The 26107-nt window shown below is 37.3% G+C and overlaps 7 protein-coding genes across 7 annotated transcripts; 2 read left to right on the top strand and 5 right to left on the bottom strand.

Annotated features, from left to right (window-relative positions):
• Nucleotides 1-293: 293 nt before the first annotated feature.
• Nucleotides 294-3598, top strand: N7478_001172 (uncharacterized protein; the record flags this gene model as incomplete). The annotated part of the gene is made up of 2 exons (XM_056917387.1): nt 294-715; nt 775-3598. 2 exons carry the CDS (start codon nt 294-296, stop codon nt 3596-3598), a joined length of 3246 nt encoding a protein of 1081 aa, XP_056785267.1.
• A 222-nt stretch (nt 3599-3820) lies between these two features.
• Nucleotides 3821-4342, bottom strand: N7478_001171 (DUF924 family protein; the record flags this gene model as incomplete). Its single annotated transcript, XM_056917386.1, has 1 exon — nt 3821-4342. The coding sequence occupies one exon, from the start codon at nt 4340-4342 to the stop codon at nt 3821-3823; it is 522 nt and encodes a 173-aa protein (XP_056785266.1).
• Nucleotides 4343-5020: 678 nt separating this feature from the next.
• On the bottom strand, nt 5021-7611 carry N7478_001170 (Zn(II)2Cys6 transcription factor domain-containing protein; the record flags this gene model as incomplete). Its single annotated transcript, XM_056917385.1, has 2 exons — nt 5021-7480; nt 7537-7611. 2 exons carry the CDS (start codon nt 7609-7611, stop codon nt 5021-5023), a joined length of 2535 nt encoding a protein of 844 aa, XP_056785265.1.
• Nucleotides 7612-8614: 1003 nt separating this feature from the next.
• On the bottom strand, nt 8615-10269 carry N7478_001169 (aldehyde dehydrogenase family protein; the record flags this gene model as incomplete). Its single annotated transcript, XM_056917384.1, has 4 exons — nt 8615-8765; nt 8826-8895; nt 8953-10154; nt 10211-10269. 4 exons carry the CDS (start codon nt 10267-10269, stop codon nt 8615-8617), a joined length of 1482 nt encoding a protein of 493 aa, XP_056785264.1.
• Nucleotides 10270-11341: 1072 nt separating this feature from the next.
• On the bottom strand, nt 11342-12511 carry N7478_001168 (zinc-dependent alcohol dehydrogenase; the record flags this gene model as incomplete). Its single annotated transcript, XM_056917383.1, has 3 exons — nt 11342-11388; nt 11445-11799; nt 11861-12511. The coding sequence occupies 3 exons, from the start codon at nt 12509-12511 to the stop codon at nt 11342-11344; spliced, it is 1053 nt and encodes a 350-aa protein (XP_056785263.1).
• A 1167-nt stretch (nt 12512-13678) lies between these two features.
• On the bottom strand, nt 13679-14149 carry N7478_001167 (uncharacterized protein; the record flags this gene model as incomplete). The annotated part of the gene is made up of 1 exon (XM_056917382.1): nt 13679-14149. The coding sequence occupies one exon, from the start codon at nt 14147-14149 to the stop codon at nt 13679-13681; it is 471 nt and encodes a 156-aa protein (XP_056785262.1).
• Nucleotides 14150-15383: 1234 nt separating this feature from the next.
• On the top strand, nt 15384-16591 carry N7478_001166 (uncharacterized protein; the record flags this gene model as incomplete). Its single annotated transcript, XM_056917381.1, has 7 exons — nt 15384-15574; nt 15650-15739; nt 15798-15898; nt 15967-16020; nt 16076-16144; nt 16199-16374; nt 16451-16591. 7 exons carry the CDS (start codon nt 15384-15386, stop codon nt 16589-16591), a joined length of 822 nt encoding a protein of 273 aa, XP_056785261.1.
• Between the last annotated feature and the right edge of the window lie 9516 nt (nt 16592-26107).

Raw genomic sequence — 26107 nt, 5'->3', positions numbered from 1 at the left:
GGCCAAAAACACACGGTCGCTCAAACTCCAAAATCAAGGACAGGAATTAGAATACGTGAGCCCCCGAGTCATGCACGTTGTCGTGATTCAATCGTATAGCCTCATTGAGTGGGGCTGTGCGACGATCCTGCTGACAGAATGAGGGGCAGTGTCAGCATCAACAGACTTGACTAGACTTGACAGCTGTGCGACTTTCTGATGCAACCCTTTTTTCAATGCTTAATCTCATATGCGATTACTGTGCCAATGTTCTGCTCCGTGGTAATTATTCACAATAGAGTGACGAAGACAATATGGAACCCTTCACAGCTGTCGGACTTGCTGGTAACATTGTGGAGTTCATCAGTTTTTCCTACCAAATTATTTCTGGTGTGAAGAAGTTACTTGACAACCCAAATGGAACAAGCCCAGAAAACCAGCGTCTGAGTGATTTCTTGGAAGATCTCAATGCTGTCACTCAGGGTCTAATGACAGACCTGCACGCCAAGACCGAAAACGAGAAGCAGCTCTGTGCGTTGGCTGCGAATTGCCATGAATTATCGACAGAGCTATATCAAATTCTCCGTAGTTTGAGGGTGGGTGACAATAAATCGAAATGGGAGGCCATAATGGTGATGTGGTCCAGTATGCGGAGGGAGAAGGAAATTGAGACGATCGAGCGGCGGCTGCACGGATATCAGTCGCAGATCTTGATCCGGCTGCAGATTATGTTTAGGTATGATTTTCCGTGGACTACTTCCCATGTAAGCTAATTATTGGGTTAATTTTCAGTAGTCAGGAAACCGATCATCAAAATTCTCTGATTAATAGCCGATTGGAAGCTAGTTTGAAGGAGGGAAAATTACTTCAAAATCGGACGAGCTCTCACCTTGAAGAATTACTTCAGACGATCCTCGGGTTGGTAACTTCACTGGAGTCAAATGCACCAGCAGGCAAGCTGGATGGACCGGAACAGGCACTCCTGGCCCAGTTGGGATCCTCAATATCTGAATTTCAGGGCATGACAAACTCGTTATCACGAGAGAATAAGATCCTACAGCAACTGGCCTTTCCATCGATGTACAATCGTGAAGGTAGCATCGAGAGTCCCGAGAGTGGGACTTTCGCATGGATGATTGATGAGACCTACCAACCTAGAGATGATGATGGTGAAGAGTCCGATGTGGAGTGGGACGAGTCAGACGAGATTTACAAAAAGCGCGAGCAGCGCCGGCTATATCGCAACGAGAAAAAGAAACAGGAGGTTTTGCGACGGAGCACTCGTGAGAGTTTTCTCACCTGGGTTGAAACCGGCCGACACATATTTCACATTTCTGGGAAGGCTGGGTCCGGAAAGTCCACTTTGATGAAGTTTCTCTCGAGGTCCTCGCGGGTAAAGAAAGGATTAGAGGCCTGGGCTGACGGCCAACCTTTGGTTCTTGTTCAATTTTTCTTCTGGAACTCTGGTGATCAGACACAAATGTCCCTTGAGGGTCTCTATCGCAGTCTACTCTTTGAAGCATGTAGACAAATTCCTAGCTTGATACCGCTTCTTTTCCCTGAGATATGGGGGAGTCCAAACCTTGGGGTAGTGCCGTTCCACTTTGACACAATCAGAACCGCATTCGATTGCTTTATCAAAGAAGCAAGTGCTTCAAGCACCCATTTCTGCTTTTTTATTGACGGCTTAGACGAGTTTCAAGGCGACGAAGTTGATTATTGGCGTCTTTCCCGGGATCTTCAATCCTGGACAGCTGGCGCGAAAAACGTTAAGCTTTGCGTCAGCAGTCGTCCTCATATTCCCTTCGTTCAGTCTTTTGCAAATCCCCTAAACTCGCAGGTTAGCATCCACGACCTTACACGTGAGGATATTTTTAATTTCAGTGCAACCATGTTCGAGAAAGACCCCAACTTCCATCGCATCAAAGACACATACGAGGACCTGGTGATCGAAGTTGTGGATTCCAGCGACGGAGTCTTTCTCTGGGCACGGTTGGTTGTACGTTCCCTGCTAAGAAGTATAGGTTACCAAGACAATGAGAAGAATCTGAAAAGACAGCTTAGCTCAATGCCTAGGGGCTTAGCTGAACTATTCGATCAAATCCTTGGTTCCATTGACTCAAACGACCAGTGCTTTTCAGACAGACTATTTCTCCTAACAACCCCAGATTTTTGTCCCTGGCAGCCAATTGTACGGAATGCGATATCGTATTCATGGCTCGAAGATCTTGAAGATGCAGAATTCCCTTACAAATGTGCAATACAGGCCTGCACAGAAGCCGAGATAGATGAAAAGCTTGAACGTGTTTCATGTGCCTTAGATCGCTTCTCTCAAGGCTTGCTGTTAATATCTCGAAGAGGAACGCGTGAAAGTGACGGCCATGACTATTTCACTCATGAGGTACAATTTCTTCATCGGAGTGTCCGAGAATACATTGTGAACACCAGAGAAGCCCAAATGCGGCAGCGTATGCCTGATTTTGACGTTCCTTCGGCGATCATACGGCTCTTGCTCGCAGAAATGAAATTTGCATTACCCACAAAGCATGACGCCAAACCAAGAACATGGACAGCTGGAGGTGAAGGCGGCCCTCTTAGACGAAATCTCCATATTTTCTTCACAATTATCTCTGCTGCGCATGAAAAATGCGGTCATGTCCCGCGGCCACGATTCTTCGAGGAGGCTAGTAGTATTGTTCAGCATCACGGCAAATTCGCAGGTTTTCAGCCAGAGAATGAGCCTGAAAGTGGCGTTCCAGAGCCAAAGGGTCATCTGTTTGGTCAAAATTTGCAACGGATAGGCGACGAATGGAGCATACGAAGGGCTTCAAATCATCCCCCCGATTTTCTATGCGAGGCTTTGAACCGGAATATGCAACGCTTTCTTTCGCCTGATTTGATGGCTGCTTTAAAGAAGCAGAACTCTATCTCTGGACCAAATTTACTTCTTGCGGGCACTCGTCATTCTAACGACCTAGACTTTATAAGAGAGCTTTTGCGTGAGGGACGCTCTCCACTAGAGAAAATTCGAATGGAGCCAATTCGTCCCTTTGATCCTGTTGACAGAGAGAATTACAAGACGATAACAGCACCAAAGCCTGAGGTTTCTCTTTGGCTCCTTTTTCTATATGGTATAGTTGAAGATTACATTCTGGCCGGCTCGGCTGACAAGGATGAAAATGAAACCCTGGAGGAGTTTCTGAAGTGCGACGTGGACTGTGATGTTTTCTTCATTGTGAGAAAACTTGACTTGTCTAAACGCAAAAAGAAAGTGGCAGAAAATGATAAGGAGCCTGAAGATTCTAATGACAGTGTCAATCCTGATCAACTAGTGGCATTTGACCTTATGGAATTCCTCGAGTTCATGAAACCTTTCAACTTGGAAGCGCTTTTGGAGCAACTCTCAAGAAAGCCGGCCCGGCGGGATAGGTCAGAGGTCAAACATCATTCTGGTTTTTCGGTTCCCTACAAACGAGGATCTCTGGCCAAAACCATTGACAACATTGTGGCTGCAAGCGAGAAGCACCGGCACTTTGGGTTTGGGGTCACTCTCTGCGTAGAAAGTGTGATTAACCCGTATGAGAGGTTGGATGTCCCATTCGCCTTCCGAATGACTTAGTTCTGCTCCCATTGCCTTTGATTATTGTACAACTGTTGAGCTGCTCTCCGGACCTCATCGGTAAGAGAGCTGTTCTTGCTTTGAATATGGTGATCGCTTATCTTGCATTCGCCTAGTCTCTTCAGTTGCCTTTGGGCCTTAGAACACTCTGTTTAGACCCTGTACGTAACGTTCACTGGATCATACAAAGCAGTTGACAACGCGACATCTCCGGCGCCACTATTATCGCCCTAGAATAACATCACGATGCTTAAAGCGCCCGTTTTCCTTGATCTGATCGTAGAAGCTCTCTGCAAAGCTGAGATGGTAGCGATCCCCCATTTCCGTAAAGAGCTTCACTGACAGCTCCTGATCGTTCAAATCTTCAGAATGGTTGAAAGGAGAATACATATAACGCCTCTGTATATTTGGGAGGCGCTTATCCCAGCCTTGACCTATCGCGTACCGTGCAACAGAAACTGCTTTTGAATCGGTTCCATATGCCTCTGGCTTATCACGAAAAATGTTGCGAGGCACTTGATCGAGGAGCAGAATTAGAGCTAATGCTCCATCTCCATTCCCAGCGCGGGTCCATGTGTCGAGTTCGCCATTCTTTGCGGCTTGATATGGCTCACACAGATGCTTTCGCACGTATGCATCATCCGATGGGCTGCCGTACCAGAATGACTTTTGTTTCAAGTAGCTGCTGGAGGACTCGGGTCCGAACCAGAAGTCGAGGACGGTTTTGTATGTCTTTTTTGACATTTTTCGATGCATATGGTCTGCACAAAGTCTTTAAAATTGTAATCGGAATGGTTTGAATGAAACTGGAATTAATATGAGAATCAAGAGTCAAGATATATACCATGTTTGAAAAACAATTGTACGGGCTCGGAGTTAAGAGATATATACCCACCTGGGCCTAAAACCCAAATCCGAAACTCCGGGAGGATCCATGACGTCACAGTCATCCCGTATACACTGAATCAACCAAGACATCTCTATTCAATTACTGGACGCACATGAAAGATGGATGAGAGAAGGACTGCATTAAATCTCAAATTATCAAGAGCCACTCGTAATGAGCCCAAAAGTCGAACTTTCTCTCAATATGACGACCGAGTAAAACCTCGAAGGAGGAGACTGACTGAAGTCGACGAAATTGCTGACAGGAATGTTGAATTGAATGAAGGAAGGGGTTTGGCGTGTTAATCCTGGACTCTCCTTTCTCCCTGAACGCTCATTTAAAAAGATTTTTTTTGTCCGTTTCTTGCCAGGGGGGGATTCAAATCAACAAAAATTGAAGCTCTCCTGGAAGATCTTGATTTTACAGCGCAAAAGACATACTAGTAGGTCAAATAAACAATACATACTCAAAGAAAGCTAATTAAAGTACATTTCCACAGGATACATTATCGCTTCACATATACATAAAATTGTTCATCATTGAGACACAAGCAAATTGATGTTACCAGTGAGCTGTTCGTTGAAAAGAGCCATGTCCGGGGATAGACTGCTTGGGGTCAGAATTCTAGACCCGTAATTGTCGTTCTCTGGCGTAAATCTGGCCTCCAGAGAACTTGAAAGCGTTCCAGCTACGACAGTAGCCATATCCGACTTCCTCCCAAGATATTCAAGTGCACGAATACAGAAATTACAATTTTCACGCAGACTCTCCGTCAACGTAGCATACTTTCCAGACGCATCGAGATTTTCAAGCGAAATATATCCGGCCTTTGCAAATGAATGAATGAGAACCACAGTCCATGGTTCTACTAAGAATGCAACCTCGTTGAGGGAATCATGGAAATGTCGGTACATAGTCGGCTCTCGACCATGCAGCGAGGACCGAGCAAGGCCACCAACTGCAAACGCGTTATCTATTCTGAGCGTTGAGACGAAATTTGTAGCTTCCCTAGTCTCTCGTTCGAAACCGGAGCCCAAACCCCCGCGATCAATACCTTCAATCACGTCCGCTAGTAGCATCGCTGCGAGATGCCAATGACCATCAAGAATCACGTACCACGACTGGATACGCGGAGGAAGTAGCTCGTGGTTTGCAACACAGTCAAGCATGAATCCCTCATACTTAGACCTCCAATATCGATAAACAGATATTGTCTTCTGTATGACCTCTTCAAGGCGGTCGCAGGGAGTCCCTCGATAAACAAGAGTTTGGAGCTGTGTGACACGACGGTATAGCAGCACTTTGACGGGAGTAGCTTCTGAGAGCACTGAAGCAGCTTCGTCATAGGAGCAAGGCCATCTAGGTTGCGCCTGGGTCGATTGCCCTGACTCAACTGGATGGCGTAAGAAGAAATCACCCCATACATCCTGTTTTTCGGGTATTCCCTTTCGAGGAATATTCCAACCGCCGAATTCAAACTGGCTCCCAGGGTCAAACATTGCAGGCGAAGCCGATGATATTTGGCTATCTTCATCTGAAACGACGAGTGGGCGCTGATACATCGCAGAACTGAGGGTATCAAACATGATACCTAACCAGAACATCAGACTGAGTGTTGTGCGATACTCCTGATTTGAAAGAAGCGGGTCTACTCCTTGAGCGTCTGATGACTGCGATAATCCCAACGCATCAGTCATTGACGATGACACGGATTGTCTTCGTCTTTCTTGCATCAAAGGAGTTGCCTCCCGTTGGAGCCGCGTTAGCTTATGTCGAAACGTACATAACTGGCGATTTGCATTTTCAAGGAAGATGGGCGCGCGGTCAGCCTCCAAAAGCTGGCCCAAGGATTGATTCTGTCGGTTTTTCAAGGGGCACTGGGTGAGAGAGAAAATGATATTTGCGAAGATGATGCGAAAAGAAGGTATTCCGGTTGTGTGTTCCAGAGCATGTCGTGCCTTATTCCAAACATGCTCACGGATGGATCTTTCGTCTTGGTCGATCGCTTCCGGAATCGATGATCCAGTCCCTTTCTGAGCATGCTGAGTCCATTGAGAAGCAAACGCCATGATTGCCAAATGAAGGGCTCGAGCCGCAGTCCTATCCTCCTCTGCACTCAAAGTGCGACCGCGGACGGATGAGGCTACTCGATCCAGCCGACAGACCCGAATGCACATTCTGTTCGACCAATTTGGTGCCCAGGCTTCCTTCTCCTTGTAGGGGATGATTCCTCCTGCGGAGTCCCCATAAGGACAGTTGTGCTCTGTTAACCAGCACGAGAGTGCGTTTTCCATACTATCATGATATATCCGTACCAAATTTCGGGTCATTGTAGATCGAGCGTATTCCTTTGCTGCCTTGTCAGAGGCGACACAGAAACTCCATGGAGCTTCTTGCGCTGCCATCGAGCTATATTGTTGAATTGATTTCTTTTTCTCATAGGTATCCTCGCACTCTGTAGGTAAAATGATATCGCCATTGCCAACCTCTAATGTATTGAGGTCGCCCTCGAGGAGGAGTGACAGAGCGTCAGAAGCAGTTTCAGACTCCACACCACTGAAGCTACTGTTAGAGCCCGGTGTCACGGTGTTCATTGGTCCATTGAACGGGATATTAGACGTCCACGTAAAGAATGTTGACTGTTCATCACTCCATTCGCTGGTGGACCTTGCTTCCAAGGGTATATTTCCTGGTTGATAAGGAGTGGGCGCATATTCTGGTGGCGTGTTTGTGAATGTGAATATACCTTCCAAGCTTTCAGGGTGGGAACTTGTAGAGCGCAATATCTCATCTAGCTCCGCACCATGGGATTGGGCAAGAGACTGTATATCCGAGTTACGTGATGGATTTGAAGCAGGTGGCTGTGTCTTCTTTCGACTCTCCTTTCGAATTTCTTTGGCGCCGACACGTTTTGAGGCCAGCCAATTGAACGTGCAATCCTTGTTCCATCGTGTACAATTAGAACACGAGCTGAACCCATTTTCGTTCCGAATTTTCTGTGAAAGAATGAGGTTAGCATTTCGTAAGCCACGAGTGCTGGAGGATCCCGAACCGGTGCATCGCAGCCTCGTTTTCCTTTGCGACAAGGGTCACAGCTGTGGAGCTGACGCCGCCGAGTCGTCTCCATGATGAAGCAAACAATATGTAATCAAGGCGACCGGTCTTGCTGGTCGATGAAGAAGGTGGTGCGGATGGTGTGGGGACTGAATTGCTTGGGCATTTTGGGTCAGCCCCAGTAGAAGGGACCGGAGAGGGCATGTTTATCTCCGGGGTATCTCATTACGAGAACACAAAGTTTGCGGGGTTGGAGTGGAGAAACTTGGGCCCTCCAATCCACATGATGTGTTTTCGGACCAACGGAATCACACTGGGGATTTGAGGCGTCGATCGCCCCAATATCCCTGGAATTAAGCCAATTGGGAAAAAATGGAGAAAGGAGCAAACCTTATTGAGACGTGTACGATGCGGTTCGGAATATTGGTATCTTGTGAATGGCAGCTGTCAGTCGCGACGAATTTCTTCATTGTTGAAATCGAGAGCTGATGAGGGAATCAGATTGGGCTGTGTAGGCGGGTCCCGATGCCGGAGCTCCACTCAACTTCCAAGAATCACCATATTGTGGATGATCAAGGAAAAAGCAAGCGAACACGTCAGTAAGCTGGCCAAGCGCCACCTCCACTTCCTCATTTTTGCGATGGGGGCCGAAGCGTCAGCTGCCCCTGCATCGGACCCTGCCGACTTTACGGGGATGGTGCGGTGATTTATCTTCTAGTAAAGAAACAATGAGGAGAATGATCAGCGTGGATGCAGATACTGGTGTATGATGCTAAGCTAGGGAGGTGATGGAGGGATGACGGTGCGGCCTGAGGCAACACTGCATAATCAAAATATCCGATGCATGAACCAATGTATGAGGCATGCACGCTTCGAACTCAATGAATACTAATTTCTATTGGTAATACGGATCTAATCAGTATCAACGACATGTAATGAATTTGACTATATTTCATGGTATGGACTAAAACTAAAACTTGATACTTCATATGGAACGTGGGATGAAAGAATGGACATAAATGACGTATAAGTAAATGGCAAAGAAGACTCAAGACAAACACTAATAATGCAAAGTATCAACACTTGGAAATATGTACGCGAACAGTCTTGACTTCCGTGTAGTTCTCGAGAGCATATGAGCCCAGTTCTCGGCCAACCCCTGACTCCTTGAAGCCTCCAAAGGGCATCTGGTAATGGAGGGTGTTGTAGTTGTTGACCCAAACCGTGCTGTGTAGAGAAATGTTATTAAAATGCACGAAAAAATAGCACTGGATTAGCAATGCTTACCCTGCCTTGATTGCGTTTGACACCCGGATGGCTGTGTTGATATTTGTGGTATGGACAGCTGCAGCCAGGCCTGTGCATATATTAGCAAGGTTATCAGATCCATGGGGCCATATAGTAGTTAAATAACCGTAGTTTGTGTTGTTTGCCACACGAATCGCTTCCTCTTCATCGCGAACCTTTTGCACCGTGCATACGGGTCCAAAGATTTCTTCCTTGACAATGCTCATCTCATCACTGACATCAGCAAAAATTGTAGGTTGGATGTAATATCCTTTGCTTCCATGTCTATCGCCACCTGTGATAACCTTCGCCCCTGCGCGCTTTCCTTCCTCAATATATCCCATAATTCTGTCGTATTGCAACTGAGACACCTGGGGCCCCTGGAAGGTATCGGTTCTGAATGGATCTCCAACCTTGTTCTGCTCCGCGCGCTTCTTAAAAAGCTCAATAAATTCATCATAAATGGCCTCATGAACAAGAATTCGAGAGCCGGCACAGCAGCACTGTCCATGATTGAAAAAAATACCCAGGTTGACCCACCCAACCGCTTCTTCGAGGTTTGCATCCGGGAGAATGATATTTGGCGATTTTCCGCCAAGCTCTAAAGTCACCTTCTTCAGGTTACTTTTAGCAGCCACTTGCATAATTTGTCGACCAATCGGGGTCGATCCAGTAAATGCGACTTTGTCGATATCCATATGAGCAGCAATTGCTGCGCCTGCAGTCTTGCCGAAGCCTGAGAGAACATTGACCACACCGGGAGGAAATCCAGCCTCTTTAATAAGACCAGCAACGTATAGTGCCGAGAGAGGGGTCTGCTCCGCTGTTTTCAGGACAATCGTATTTCCCGTAGCAAGGGCAGGGCCAATCTTCCATGCGAACATCATAAGTGGAAAGTTCCAAGGAATAATCTGTCCACAGACACCAATAGGCTCATGACGGGTATAAGTAAGACTATTTGGATCGGTGTCGATTGTCTGTCCAACTATCTTATCTGCCCATCCTCCATAATACCTGATACATCCTGCTGAAGCAGTGACATCGCCTTTGGCCATTGTCACACCCTTTCCATTGTCAAGAGATTCAATAGCAGCGACCGTCTCAATATCACGCTCGAGCAAATCAGCAAGACGAGTGAGAAGACGGCCACGCTCAGATGGAGTCGTCTGCTTCCAATCACCATCAAGTGCCTTACGGGCGGCTTGGACAGCGATATCAACATCTTTCTCCGTTGCTTCATGGACGGCGACAATAGGCTTCTCATCATGAGGATTGATTGTTTCAAAGGTTTTGCCATCGATGCCCTTGATAAATTCGCCGTTGATAAACCTGATTTTCCTAGTTAGACGCCGAACGATTTGAAACGGGGGGTAGTAGCAACATACAGTCCGACGGGTTGTTGATATGTGACCACTGGGGTCTTGATAGTTTGGAAAAAAGACATTGCAAATATATGAGTTATATCTTTGATGAGACTCGGCGGCGTTGTTCTGTGGTGAAAATGAAATGTTGGTAATTACTGACACTGATATTGGAATGGAGGGGCATTTTATAGAGCCGCCGAATGAAGCCCCCATGACGGGATTGTGGGGGACCCTGGGGAAAGTTGGGGGAGCATATTCCGCGAATTTTCGAAATAGGCTACATCCGCAATTTCTCTGCTTCTACCCCGGCTTGCAGTGGATAATCTCCATGCGGATGCGGGTGCGGATGCTGATCCACGCATCATGCGGAAGCTCTGTCTATGCGGATTACCATCCCCTTTGTACCGGATATTTCCATTCATCCGAATAGTAAATAATTAACTTTATATGTTTTCCGTCTAGAATATTTCGAAGATCTCCTTTTCGGCGCCATGTGGACTTAATACATTCTATTCCTTGCGTTTTACTAGCACTTGAATGTTCCCATCGCTCCTAGATTCACTAGCATGAAGATTGTTTTCTATACCAATAAAGTTATCAAAGAGTTTAAATGCTTATTGGCGTTCAAGCAATTTTGTATGATTGGAAAATGGCAATAGCACTCGATGCCCAGGTGTTTTCTTTGGCAAAAGATTTTTAAATTGTCGCCCGTAAAGCCTTAGACATCATCTGACCACCTGTCTTTCCGTAGAACATGATCTAGACACCGAAAGCGACTGGCATATCTTGAGTACCAAGTCGATAATCGCAAGTGGAGTCTAAGCTTTGATTCCACAGGGTTCTCATCCTAGCATGCAGGGCAATTTGGGAAGTGTGGGGAGAGCTCAACCTAAAAGAAAAAAAGAAAAGAAAAGAAAAAGCTAACTTAAACCACCGCGCAGACGGTCGAGTATTGAAAAGTCATTACTGCTCATAGCTTTTAGAATGTCAAGCTACGTAACCACTTTGTCATGTCTTTGAATAGCCATCAATTTCACTAAATCATTTGCCATACAAGTATCCTCGTCACCTCGCTCACTCCACCGTCACACCCAAATAAATCCAAACCCCACACAGACATCCACAAGTCCAGTAAAGACATCAATCAAATAACTATTCCGGGAGCTCAAGTACGTAGCGGCCAGCGATTTGACCTTTCTCTGTGTTGGGTCAGTAAAATAATCAATTGTGGGGGTGATGGGAGATAATAACGGACCCATAAGTTCGAAAATCTCAGGCAGATCTTTCAAAGGAGCAACCTTGAAGGGGGCCTTGATGAGGCCTCGTGCAAAGAAGTCGAGGGCCTCCACACCATCTTGGCGATTACCAACATAGCTTCCCTTGATGCTGATCATGCGGACAACAGTCTGGAAGACAGGAGCTTTGAGTGATGCATCGGGGGGTAATCCGATAGCAATAATAGTTCCGCGAGATCGAACATATTCAGTAGCTTGCTGGAATGGCTTCTCAGAAACCGCCAATAGAATGACAGCATGTGCGCCGAGGCCATCGGGAGTTGCAGCCTTCACATCGGCAACCAAATCTTTCGACTTTGTAAAATCAACGAAAGCCTAATTTAGAATAATTGTGAGTATAGTTGTCAGTAAAAGATCCGGGCCAGAATTTTCATACCTCAGTACCAAGTTGTTCACACATCACTCTCTTCTCATCACCTCCATCAATACCGACAACTCGGAGTCCCATGGCCTTAGCGTACTGCTGAGCGAGAGAGCCAAGACCACCACCGGCTCCAACAATGGCCACGGTCTGACCAGGACGGACACCTGATTCTTTTAATCCCTTGTATACAGTAATACCGGCGCACAGCACTGGAGCCACTGCATCAAGAGGGACATTCTTGGGGATCTTAGAAGCGTGTGTGGCTTTGCCAACGGCGTATTGCTGAAATGTGCCATCAACAGTATATCCCGAAAGCGCGGCATTGGCACAGAGGGGATCATCGGATTGTCTGCAGAATTCACACTCTCCGCAAGATCCATTGAGCCACTTCAAACCGGCATGATCACCGATCTCAAAATCTTGAACCAATTCACCCTTAGCAACGACGACTCCAGCACCTTCGTGCCCGCCCACCAAGGGCATCTTGACTGGAAGCGGCCAGTGTCCCTTCATCGCATGAAGATCGGTGTGACAAACACCAGTATAGCGAATCTTCACGAGAATCTGGTCGGGGCCAGGTTTTGGAACTGGAATCTGCTTTAAAACAAGCGGGCCGCCAACTTGCTCAGCAACCTGGGCCCATTGTGTTTCGGGAATCGACATTTTGATGATGGAATTTAGAATTGATTGAATGATTTGTAGCGAAATCCTTAGATTGATTGATGAGAGATGATACTTGAAGCTGGCCAGATGTTGTCTTTATATCTCATGACGGGGAGGGCATATCTGGGGTAAGGCGGGGCCCCTCTTCCCCTCTTCTGCTGGAACATCAAAGTGCTCCGTTCTTGCATCCTTTGGTCTGTAATCGGTCGACCGGAGTGTGTCCGAGACAATTACTGAGGCAAGATCTAGCCCGATGCGTGATCCCGGTAGAGCTCTCATTTGTCAGTGCAGAAGCCGAGCGGGGTCTCCCGATCATGCACGGTCCTCCCGTGCGGCTCCGCATGAATGACTCGCGCATGCCGATCGTAAATGGGCAAATCCCGGGATTCGCCTCGCAGCTTCAAATGATTTTCATAATCTCGTAGGAACGGAGGTCATCGAAATTACTACTGAGGAGGGCGACAATTGGAACTTGGATCAACAATCTCCTTTTACCCTAGCATCTTTAATCTCAAATTTCAAAAATTGCTGCTAATGGCGTCGTCGGGCAATGTTGGACATTGATCACAGGGCGAGACAGATCGCGTCCGCATCAGAAAGGAATATGAAGATTTTGAAGTAAATTTTCGGGGGTGTATAGGCTCTGAATGTCAAATTCCATTTCCAAGATAGAATCGGGGTCATTTTGAATGACTTGAATATGGCTGAGAGGAAAGGGTATTCTGATCGATAGTCAGGCTGATTTAGATCAACGTGTCACATAGTTAAGTATACTGGCAATAAGAGAAAACATCCAATTAGACGAGATTGAATCGGTGCGCGAGAGACTTCGTAATGGATAGAAACAAAAAAGAAATGGAGGACCGTTGTGAGCGGGTTCCAAGGATCCGCCGACTGTCGCCGCGCAGAAATGAAGTAAATACAATGCACAAAGAACAAAGAACAACCAACTGGTAATGCCGAACTTTCAAGTTTGAATAATAAGAGAATATAAGGCCCAAAATAAACACACATCCTATGTACTAAATACACTAAATATCATACTAGGAATCTTTACTAATAGCAACGACCTATTAACATGTACTATTACTATAGTATTCAATGTTACCAAATAGGTACACTTGTACCTACTAGAAACTAGGACATTGGATTGGGCTGAGCATCTAACTAGCACTGCCCGTAGGTTCCCAATTCACGCCGATAACATGTATCAAATACCATATTTGTTGGCTCCTGATACTCATCCCCCGTTTCGAAACTAAGATGCTGATAAGGGAAGAACGTTTCCGACCAACCACTGCTAATTGTAAACCCCGGAGTACTTTCCGACTCACAATACTCAAGTACCGCAAGTTCCGCCTGCTCGTAGCTCTTGATAGCGAAATTTTGCGGTGTCATAATTTGAATCTCTAAAGACTCTGGTGTGCTGTCTTCCGATCCGTCGGGGCTGTCCCGCGATGACTGGTTCTGAAATCTTGACGATATTTTGTGATTCCCAAATACTGAGTGGGGCGCTTCAACCTCTAATAAACGTGGGTCGATGAAATTTGAATATTCAGATGACGACACTGGAGTAGGTTCGTTTCCTTGAATGTCTTGGGTATGCGCTTTGGACACAAATTTATCCTCACGCTTCATATTCCCGAGGGCGATCGAAGATCTTGAAGCTCGAGGCTTCTTTTTCCGCAGATTGATCACTGTCTTGTATTTTGCTAAATCTGGGGAATTGATCATTGATTCGGAAAGATATTTTGGAGGCTTCCGATATCCGTTCACGCATTCATGCGGTATCCCACGCTTAACGCAGGGTGGGCATGGGCGCTCATCGCCTATGAACGTTTTTCAGTGAGACATGAATCCGGGTTGGAGTAGGAAAGATGTTAAGAAATTGAATAATCATACCACAAGTCTTATGTGATCGTTGACAATTTAAGCAAGACCTCCAGGCCTTTTTGCGACTCTGAGATGTCTGAAATGAATCGATCTCCATGAGTGATTTCTGAGTGTAGTTCGCAGTGATATAGTATTTGGGAGTTGGCTGGATAATTCGTTGAAATGAATAAGCTTCTGCTTTTTGTGGTAAGTACTTCATGTAACTTTCTTGAAAGCTCCAAATATATGTCCATTCTAAGTTTTAATAGCATAAGATCGACGTAACCCATGCGAACTACGATCTTGAATTTGATCCTTGAGAACGGCTCCGCAAAATTCGACGATCTTGACTTTCTCAAGAGCTTCATTGCAAGTGGCTTTGGCCCTGTTCATACCCCAGACTTAAAAGTGTTGTCAAAGCGCATCCACAATGTTTGCGGGGAAGTGGACTGCCCAACAGGATTCCATTTTCAGATGTGCGGTTCCGCATGAATGTCGGATCCGCATTTCCCGAGCGCCGTGGGGTTCGGAATGCCGCAGTGCATGAAAGGATCTAGCAAAAGACAAATGCGGCGTGGGCCGTGTCGATCGAATCAACTTGGTCCGATCGGGACCTCTGAGAACCAAATCCCTGATTCACGCACCACATCTTTAGAGTTTCCCCAGTCTTCGAGAGTCTCGACCCCACATGATTCTCTTCTTACTCTCCATACCCCAGTTCTTGATTCCATTTCACCGCATTCAGGGGTCCGAAGTAGGCATAAATATGAGGTGTCCCCTTCCTTTATCCCGCGTCCAATAACCACGCGACAAAGTCTTAATCGAGAAACTTGGAAGTATTAAAGAATACCAGTCACTTTCCAGGCTCGACTTGCTGAATTTTCTCTCCTGCAATCTTATTATCTTCTTTTGCTCAAATACCGAAATAGGAAGGCCTCAAAAATCACTCAATTACATATTCGCCTCATTGGACTTTTTCTAGCCAAAATTACCAGACAAAATGGACAGCGACAATTCTCAAAATGGTGAGAAGAATATCTCTTTCAAAAACAACGAGAGTTCCATGCAACCACTCTCTCATGTTCCTACGTCGGTGACTCTGTCAGCGGAGCAATTTGAGAGACTGTATTTGACTCCCATGACGCGTCGTCAACCACCACTAACAAAGCAACTCGGCAATCCAACACCTCTGTAAGTCAACATAATATTTCAACGAGATAGAATATCCACAAACACAAGTGACTAACAGATTTTGGTGCAAATTAGAGCACTCGGAGGTTTTGTTATCACTACCACGCCTCTTTCATGCTGCTTGATGGCCTGGAGAGGAGCAAGCGGAAATGGCATTGCCTTCATGTATGACCTGACCTTTCCTGGGATTTTTTTTTCTTTTGACCTAACTCGAAATATGAAGTGGTCCGATCGTCTTTCTTGGTGGTTTGCTACTTCTAATTACCAGTATTCTTGAGTTTATTCTTGGAAACACATTCCCATGTGTCGTGTTTGGTACTATCGGTGAGCTTCCCCACCAGGAAAACTCGCCACGCGCGTCTGAAGCTCATGTTACTGATTTAAATCTTCAGGGGGCTTTTGGTTCGCTTTCGCCGCTACTATGATTCCATCGTTCAATGCTGCTGGTTAGTCCCAATCCCTTTCCATGGGAAATATGATGCCTTCCTTACCAATTAACAGCGCCCTACTCTGCATCCGCCACTGATACGGCTGCTGGCCTTGCGAGTGCAGGATTTATGAATACATATGGTAAGGAAAGTACCTCTTCAATTCTCAGATTTGGTTATTAATGTGCAGTAATAGCGTTTTTATTCATAACAATGGCTGTTTTGATGCTGATTTTTATGATATGCGCAACCCGCACAAACATGGTCTATACCCTCATATTTCTCTCGCTTCTTTTGGTTTTTCTTTTGCTTTCTGGAGCATACTGGGATCTTGGTGGTGGAAATGCCGTGGTTGGGGAACGATGCGTTAAGGTATGCTGTCACCGAATCCACAGCAACACTAGAACACGTTACAGTTGGGAAGGGAAAACTAATTGATCGTTCTCAGGGGGCCGGAGCTGCACTGTTCGTGGCTAGTTTGCTAGGCTTCTATCTACTCATCGTTCAACTTTTTGAGGCTTTGGAATTTCCATTTCATCTTCCGGTTGGAGATCTGGCAGTTATGTGGAAGCGAAAGCAATATAAGTAAGTATATTCAATCGATCGACTCGGTTTGTGTACTAACACACGAACCTTGGAAGGAATACGCAAATTGATGTCGAGGAATCTGCCGCTATTGGAGGCGAGTGAGGTATACTATACTGGTTTTCCTCACAGCCAGCTACATATTTGATATCCACACACATTATGTACGCGAACTTGAAAGGGTGCAACGAATGCTTTGAAAAGAATCGCAATTATTAATCTATATTTCGCTTTGAGCTTCAATATATTAGAATATTCGAATCGAATGCAGTGAAAGATAGCTTTCCATGGTTTTTACCCCTGTCTTAACCACCTACAATATGTTTAACATTTTCGTAATACTAGTCTTCGTTCCTTAACAGGAGAAACAAAATCAGTCTTGTATTACCTAGTATTGCGCATTTCTAAATTCTACTTTAACATACTACTTCTTCGGATTTGAGCGAACGTCCATGTGGAATATAATTGGTAAGTAATAGCAACGCGATATTTGGCCTAATTGAAATAAAATTTATAAAATACCGAAAATTAGGAGTAGTGATTTCCTGAATAGAATTGAGCAATTCTTTGACCAAAATGTCTTCTGCGTGCTGAAACGACCTGAGCGCTAAGGGAAGCGGCAAATAGGCGAATGCAAATTTAGGAGACATCCTGATAGAGGCAGGGCCTCTTCAATTTATAATCCTCATAGAAGCTAACTTTCCTGTATATGGCAGGTTTATTACTCTACACAATAGCGGTGCTGTAATTAGAGATATAGCTGTTAGTACTATCCTTAGAGGTTCCGGGGGCGCCAGTACTGGTGTTAGACCTAGCACTCACCCGCCCTGCGGGTCCAAGATCAGGAACCTCTATCTGTATCTTAGAGGGTTAGGGTCTAATCTTATTGACTCTAACCCTAACCCTGACCCTCTAAGAGTCCTTTAAGGGTTACTTGTATTGACCCTTATTAACCCTTAAATATATAATTTCTCTATGCTTTTCCTATTTTAGATATTGAGATAAATTTACCTAATTCTCCCTATATATTTCATATGTTACGATCTGTTATGTTTGTTTATGTATAGCAATATCTATGTCTATATCTGTTGCTATCTATCTATAGTTATCTGATTGTATGTGATTAGATATATCTGTTTGCTATATTTGTTTACTGGTATATATATATTAACTGTTGTTTCCCCTAACTTAGTAATATATACCCGTTTGCACCTAAAGATCTTATATAGTAGTATTACTTTGAAGATAGTGCCTTTTATAGCTTATTAGGGGCTGTTAGGAGCGTAATATAAACGTCTGTGTGACCCTGGAAAAAACGATTCAAAAGGTAATAAGGTCTATTGAAGGGATCTTAATATAGTAATAGTGTATAGAAGCTTAATACTATATATATAGTTTTTATCTAAGAGAATTCAGAAGCTAAAGTTTATAGAATAAGTATAAACTATTATAATCAGATAGTTAAAGCTCTAAATATAGATAAGATATAGTAAATCCTATAGATCTATATATATTAGTATTTTATTTTTAAGCTATTATATTATATTATATTAACTATATTGTTTTAGGATATTCTTTTAAGTAAAACTAGAGACTAGTAGTTAAGAACTATAATATAGCTATCTTTAAGAGAAGTAAAAAGGGGAATATAGTAAGGACTTAATATCTTTAGAAGAACTTTATTATAAAGAAAAGAAAAGTTAATATATTTAATTTTATTAAAGAAAAGGCTAGAATATATTAATTATAATAGATAATTATTATTTATATAAAGTTACTAATAACAGATTAAAAGATTACTAGTAAGTTTTATTTATAGATAAGTAAATTATATATATACTTTTTATCTTTTTATTAGTATTTATAGAGACTTATATAAATATATAGAGTATTAATAGTAATCTAGTAGTTATATCTAAAATTATTATCTAGACTACTACTATATTTAAGTATAAATATATAAGATAAGAAGTACTATAGGCTACTTAGTATAATATAATATCTAATATTATTTATATCTAGTTAAGTATATTAGCTATTAAATAGATATTAATAAAGAGTATCTATATAATTAATAAATATAATAGCTAAATTCAAGACAATACTATATAAAAGTATCTCTATAACTATAAATACTACTTTTATAAGATTATATAGTTTACTAGAGTACAACTAGAAGAATATAATAAGATAATTTAAACTAATAGAGCTCTTAAAAAAAGAGTAGCTTAGTTTTAGAAATATTATAAGTAATATATCATAATTATAGATCCTAACTAGGAAGTTTATATATTTATAGTATATAGGATATAGATTAAATATAAGTTCTTAGAATATCTTAATAAAGAAAAACAATAGGACTACTTCTAGAAGTATTATTAAGAAGATTATATCTTTATTAAGTATATAATAGATCTCTAAGAAGCTATAGTTAAATATAAAATTAAGATATTAGAGACTATTCTAATTTAATTCCTACGGAAGAGTATAAAAATATAGTTATAGAAGTATTAGATAGAGAACTAAAATTACTTAATAAGACTTATAGAGATAATTAAATATTTTATATAGTTTAAATAAAGAGCTATAATTACTAGTTATCTAGAAAAGAAGGATAGAAGTAATAATCTATATAGTAATTAGTATAACCCTAATATAATAGACTTAGATATTCTTAAGTCTATAAATAAATCGAAGGATAATTAATAGAAAGAAATTTAGATATATTTTAATTATAATAAAAAAAGATATATTAAGTAGAATTATTAATTATCTAAGAAGAGTTAGAATAGGGATTCTAGATATACTAATGTCACGGTATGGATCCTTATATAAGAGGATCCCTATTCCTGTTATTATATGATCCCTAAGACTATTAGAACTTCCTATTCCTGTTTAATGTAGCTCTTTAAGCTATATCTTGGTTAATCTTCTATCCTATAGTGTAATAGTTACTAAGTTATTAGGCTAGAGACCTATGACTAGGTAAGGATATCGGATAGTAGAGATCAAATAGAACAGTTGATATATAGAACTAATTCTTGTAGGACAAGAATTGTAACTATTGTTTATATATTTTAATATTACTAAAGCTTACTAGGACTTAGGGTAGTTATATATTAGTAGATATATTATAATAGATTTACTTATAGAGTAGCTATAAATTGTATCTAAATTATATCTAAAGGGATTTAGGAATCCTATAATAATTTATCCTTCTCTTTTAATAATAGTTAACTTAATTATCTATATAACTTATATTTAATTAGGTAATTCATATCTAGTAGTATTATATTAAATAAAGATTCTAGGACTAATACTACCTTAGGTATCTTTATATATAAATATAAATAAAGTAATATAGGTTCTTTAATATCTTTAAGATAAGAGCTTCTCTCTTATCTTTTTAATTTTTATCTTTTATCTTTTCTTAGCTTTTAATTCTTAACTCTCTATCTTCTTATTCTTTACTTTTATCTTATTTTGTTTTAATATATCTAAGGCTACTGTTATAGTGTGGATCCTTATATAAGAGGATCCCTATTCCTATTATTATATAACCCCTAAGACTATTAGAACTTCCTATTTCTATTTGATATAGCTCTTTAAGCTACGTCTTAGTTAATCTTCTATCCTATAGTCTATCTATAATATAACTACTTCTAATCCTCTACTTACTATATAAGCTAGTTTATTAGCTTCTAATATATAACTACTTATTATATCCTAATACTATATAGTTTCTATCTCTATATTAGAAGTTAGACTACCTATTAACTATAGACTAATTATTAAAACCTATAAAGACTTCTTTACTACTATTCTTATCTAAAAATCTTAAAACCTATACTAAATACTATAATATAAATCCTAAAGCCTAGTTTATATACTATAAATAAGTATATAAATACCCTAAGAAAGTTAGAAAACTAATCTATTTATACTACTAATAATACTATACTACTTAATAAAAGATTATTTATCTAATCTAGGAAATTATCTAGATTAAAGAAAAACTTATATAAATCTATAATAAACTATCTAAAAAAAATAGTATTTTTAAATATTAAGAAGAAAAACTAATATAAACTTAAGAAAATCTCCTAGAATATACCTATAAACTAGAATCTATTTACTAAAAATATAATTAAGTCCTAATAACTACTACTCTTACTATAAATACTCTTTATATAAATCTAATTCCTAAAGTATTTATTAAAAGATTACTAACTCTAATATTAGAAATATCTTTACTATTTAATTCTTATACTATCTATTTCTCTATCTTTTCTAAATATCTTTTAGATCTTTATATATTTAATAGAGATTATAAAGATCTCTACTAATTTATATCTTAGATTTAAGAAAAGTTAATTATAAACCTTAATTAATTTTTAACCTTAATAAGCTAAATATTATATATAATAAATTAGTTTAAAAGAATCCTATATATCTAGATCTTATTATATATTTAGAATAGAAGTTATATCTTACCTAACTATAAAAAAATCCTAAGTATTCTTAAAAATATTTTTAGTAATCCTAATTATATAAATAATATCTAAAATAAACTCTTTTAATTCTAATAGACTAATAAAAAATTTAATTAGTTCTTTACTAAATTCTAATATCTTATATTTAAAAAAGAGATATCTAAAAAAACCTTATTTATATTACTAGAATAAACTATTAACTAAGAACTCTATAGAATATTTCTCTATAATAAGTCCTTAATCTATAAATACTACTAGTTTATAGCTTTCCTCTAGAAGCTTAAAAACTAATATATATACTATAATAGAGTAATCTAATCTCCTATTATATAACTAATACTAATATAGATATAAGTTTATAACTTACTCTCTACTTAGAATAACTATCTAAACTTCTATATAGTAAAGAATAGTTCTTCTATCTTAATATCTATATTTATTTCTAATCCTATAGATCTAACTTTAAACTACCTAACTTACTAAAACTATAATAAATACTTTTATTATAAAGCTAAAGACTATCTTATATAAGATTATCTATATTCTAATTAATACTCTATATAAATATACTCTATCTATATAAAAAGACTTACTTCCCTAGAATACTAGTATACTATCTTATTAGAATAATACTCCTAATCCCTACTATCTAATTACTTCTTATATAATAAACTACTAAAAAGAATAAGCCTAGTCTAAACTATAACTAAATTAATATAATCTATATAATCTATTTATCTATTACTATTACTTAAGGAACTACTATTAATAAAGAAATCTAATATTTTAATCTAATTATATTACTAATTACCCTAAACTAGAATAAAAAAGAAATTCTAATATATATAATAATTAATAATAGTACTAAAGAAAAGTATTTTATTAATATTAATTAAGCTAAAGAATATAGTCTTATATAAAAATCCCTAAAAAATCTAATCTAACTAGAAGACTTTAATAGCTAAGAATCTAAGAGTAAGTAAATAATCTACTTTATATAAATAAAGATAACTACTAGTAAGTATTAAGAAAAAACTAAGTTCTTAATTATTTAACTTATATATTATTTAATTATCCTTAGACTACTTTAGTTTAAGATCTATAATCTAAGAATCTAGTTTACTACTTATATAGTTAAGTTTAATAGTATATATTACTATAAGAACTATAATACTACTATATAAAGCCTAAAGATCTATACTATATATAAAATTCCTCTAAAAGTCTATCTCTATAATTAACTAGACTAATCTATTTACTTAAGATCCTAAGATATTAAAGCTATAAGCTTAAATATTTATATAGTATATACTAGAAACTAAAAGGGCTACTAACTTTTTACTATAATAATTAAAGATATTAAAACTACTCTAAATAAAAAACCTAAAGAAAAGAATCCTACTAATTATCTATTTACTAAATTTTAAGACTATACTAATATATTCTCTTTAAAAGAAACTAATAAACTATCTCTATATTATTTATATAACTATAATATATAGCTAGTAGAAGATAAAATACTACTATTTAGATCTCTCTATACTATATCTTATATAGAGTTTACTATTTTAAAGAACTAGATTATAGAAAACCTAAAGAAAGGGTTTATTTATCTAAGTTTATCTTTTACTATCTTATTTATACTATTTATCTATAAATCTAGTAGTAATCTATAATTCTATATAAATTACTATATCCTAAATATAGTTATAGTTAAAGACTACTATTTACTACTCTTAATAAAAAAAACTCTAAATAACCTAAAAGGAATAAAATTCTTTATAAGAGTTAATATTATATTAGTATTTAATAATCTCTATATAAAGACTAGATAAGAATATCTTATAGTATTTTATATAAGACTTAGACTCTTTAAATCTCTTATAATACTATTTAAACTTACTAGAGTCCCTATAATCTTCTAAAAGTTTATTAATAACTCTCTTTATAACTACCTAGATCTATTTTATATTATATATCTAAATAATATCCTAATCTATAATTATATAAGAGCTAAATATATTAAATATATATAAAAAGTCCTATAATAACTCTATAAAACTAGCTGATTTATAAAACTATTTAAATATAAATTCTATATATATAAGATAAAGTTCTTAAGAATTATTATTAGATAAGATAGTCTTTATATAGATCTAGAAAAGATTTATATAATTATTAAGTAAAAGATCCTAACCTATCTTACTAATATATAAATCTTCTTAGGATTTATAAACTTTTACTAATAATTTATCTAAGATTTTTTAAAACTAACTATATAATTAGTCTATCTAACTAAAAAAGATATTATCTTTATCTAGAATCCTATCTATTAGAAAGTATTTAAAATATTAAAATCTATTTTTATATCTATCTCTATTCTAGCCCTTTTTAATTAGATAAAAAATATAATATTTAAAACTAATACTTCTAACTATATCTCTATTAGAGTAATCTTATAGTATAATAACTAGAATATTCTTTATTCTATTATATTTTTCTTTAAGAAGTACTCTATAATAAAATATAATTATAAAATCTATAATAAAGAACTACTTATAATTATATAATATTTTAAAGAATAATATCTAGAGTTAAAAAGAATAACTTCTTAATCTCTATAATTATTAATTATTAAAACTTAGAGTACTTTATAATAATAAAGCTTTTAAACTAATAATAAATCTAATAGTCTAAGTTTCTATTTTAGTTTAATTTTAAGATTATCTACTATTCTAGATAATAAGATATTAAGTCTAATACCCTAATTAGGAGATTAGAAGATCTTTTTAAAGAAAGGAATAAATAACTCTAATACTAGAATTATATAATCCTAAAAAGAAAGAACTTAGATAATTAGATTTAAGATAATCTAAATATTAATATTATAACTATATAATAATCTAAATTAACTCTATTAAAGTATAATACTAAATCTAAACTAACTTTATTAAAATATAATCCTAAATCTAAACTAATTCTACTAGAGTATAAACTAATCTTTAAAAGACTCTAAAAGTCTTTAAAATTTATTAATAATATTCTATATAAACTACCTATTATCCTAAAGAAAGTCTTTAATAAGATATATAAGAGAGATAAAAAGCTTTAATTAATCCTAGAAGCCTTAGATCTAAACTAATCTTAATTCTTAAAGATTATACTTACTAAATATATATAAAATAGAAATTATCTTTTATTTAGAGATTAACTTTATATCTTTAATAATAAAAACCTAAAAAATAAGCTTATATAACTTTACTATAAAACCCTTACTATTAGATACTTTAAATATTTAAAAATATATAAACTAATCTTTTAAAAGTACTACTAGCCTAGAATCTACTAGTATATTACTTATTAGATCTAAAACTATTATATTTATTAAAGGATTATCCTATTTTAAGAAGCTTAATAAGAAGTTTTTTACTCTCTATCTATATCTATATAATCCTAGTAAGATATCTTAATAGACTTTATTATATATTTACTAGAAAGTAATAGATTTAATATTATCCTAGTAATAGTAGATTAATTTATAAAAATAAGATATTTTATATCCTACTATAAAATCTATAATACTAGAGAAGTCTTTTAATTATATATCTAGTATATCTAGAAATTATATAACTTACTTTATATAATTATATCTAATTATAGACCTTAATTTATATTAGAACTCTAGAGATACTTAATCTAATACTTATAAATTATAAATCTACTATTAACTATATATTATCTTAAGACTAATAGTTAAACTAAATAAATAAATATAATCCTAGAATAGTACCTATAAATATATATCTTATATCTATAAGATAACTAATTAGAATAACTTCTATTAACTAAATTTACTTTAAACTTTAATAAATCTAAGACTACTAAAGTTTCTCTATTCTTTACTAACTTTAGATTCTATCTAAACCTAGGATTTAAACCTATATAACTAGATCTCTATCTATCTATTATTATTTTAAATACTAAGAAGATTACTATATAAATAAGAGATATTACTAAGTTTATATAAAATAAGATAATATCTATCTAAATCTATTATAAAGAATCTATAAACTAATACTACTAGTCTATCTAAAACGACTAAATTAAATAATTAGTCTAGCTTAGTATCTAAAATATTAAGACTCTCTATCTATAGAAAAAACTTAATTAGAAAAACCTTAGTCTATTTAAGATTCTTAAGACTATAGATTTATATATCTACTATCTAGAACTTCTATCTAGAATAAAGATCTATTCTATTTTTAATATAAACTTACTTTATTCTATCTTAAATAACCCTCTTCTAATATAAAGATAGTTCTCTCTATCTCTAATTAAAATTAAAGATCTTAAAGAATAGGTTATTAAAGATATCCTAGACTCTAGATAAGAATAATAAGATTATATAAAACCTTATTTAAAGTATACTATAAAATAGTTAAATTATAATAATCCTATAGAAGAGTCTACTAAATACTTAAAGAATACTAAAGAGATTATAAATAACTTCTACTGAAGATATCTATTAAAACCTAATCTAATCTAAATACTATCTTAGTTTTATAGAGCTTAGCTCTAAAGAGAGAGATAATATTATAGTATAGATCTTTATATAAGAGGATCCCTATTCTTATTATTATATAACCCCTAAGACTATTAGAACTTCCTATTCCTATTTAATATAGCTCTTTAAGCTATATCTTAGTTAATCTTCTATCCTATAGCCTATCTATAATATAACTACTTCTAATCCCCTACTTACTATATAAGCCAGCCTGTTAGCTCCTGATATATAACTACCTACTATACCCTAATAGCTACTACTTCTAGTGTTTTTAATAATCCTTCTTATTATAGTAGTTATTATATAACTAAAGATAAAGATTAGGCTAGAGGTAGAGATAACAATAATAATAATAGAGATAATAGGGTTAATAGGAGTAATAGAAGTATCGCTAGTACTTTTATTAGCTTATATCCTCTTTATAATTAAATTGCTTACTCTTCTTTTATGTTTTATATTAGAT

The sequence above is a fragment of the Penicillium angulare genome (assembly GCF_028827245.1).
Source record: "Penicillium angulare strain IBT 27051 chromosome Unknown utg000001l_segment0_segment0, whole genome shotgun sequence".
NCBI lineage: Eukaryota > Fungi > Ascomycota > Eurotiomycetes > Eurotiales > Aspergillaceae > Penicillium > Penicillium angulare.
Note: the sequence above shows the minus strand (reverse complement) of the source record. Positions and strands in the feature narration are given on the sequence as shown.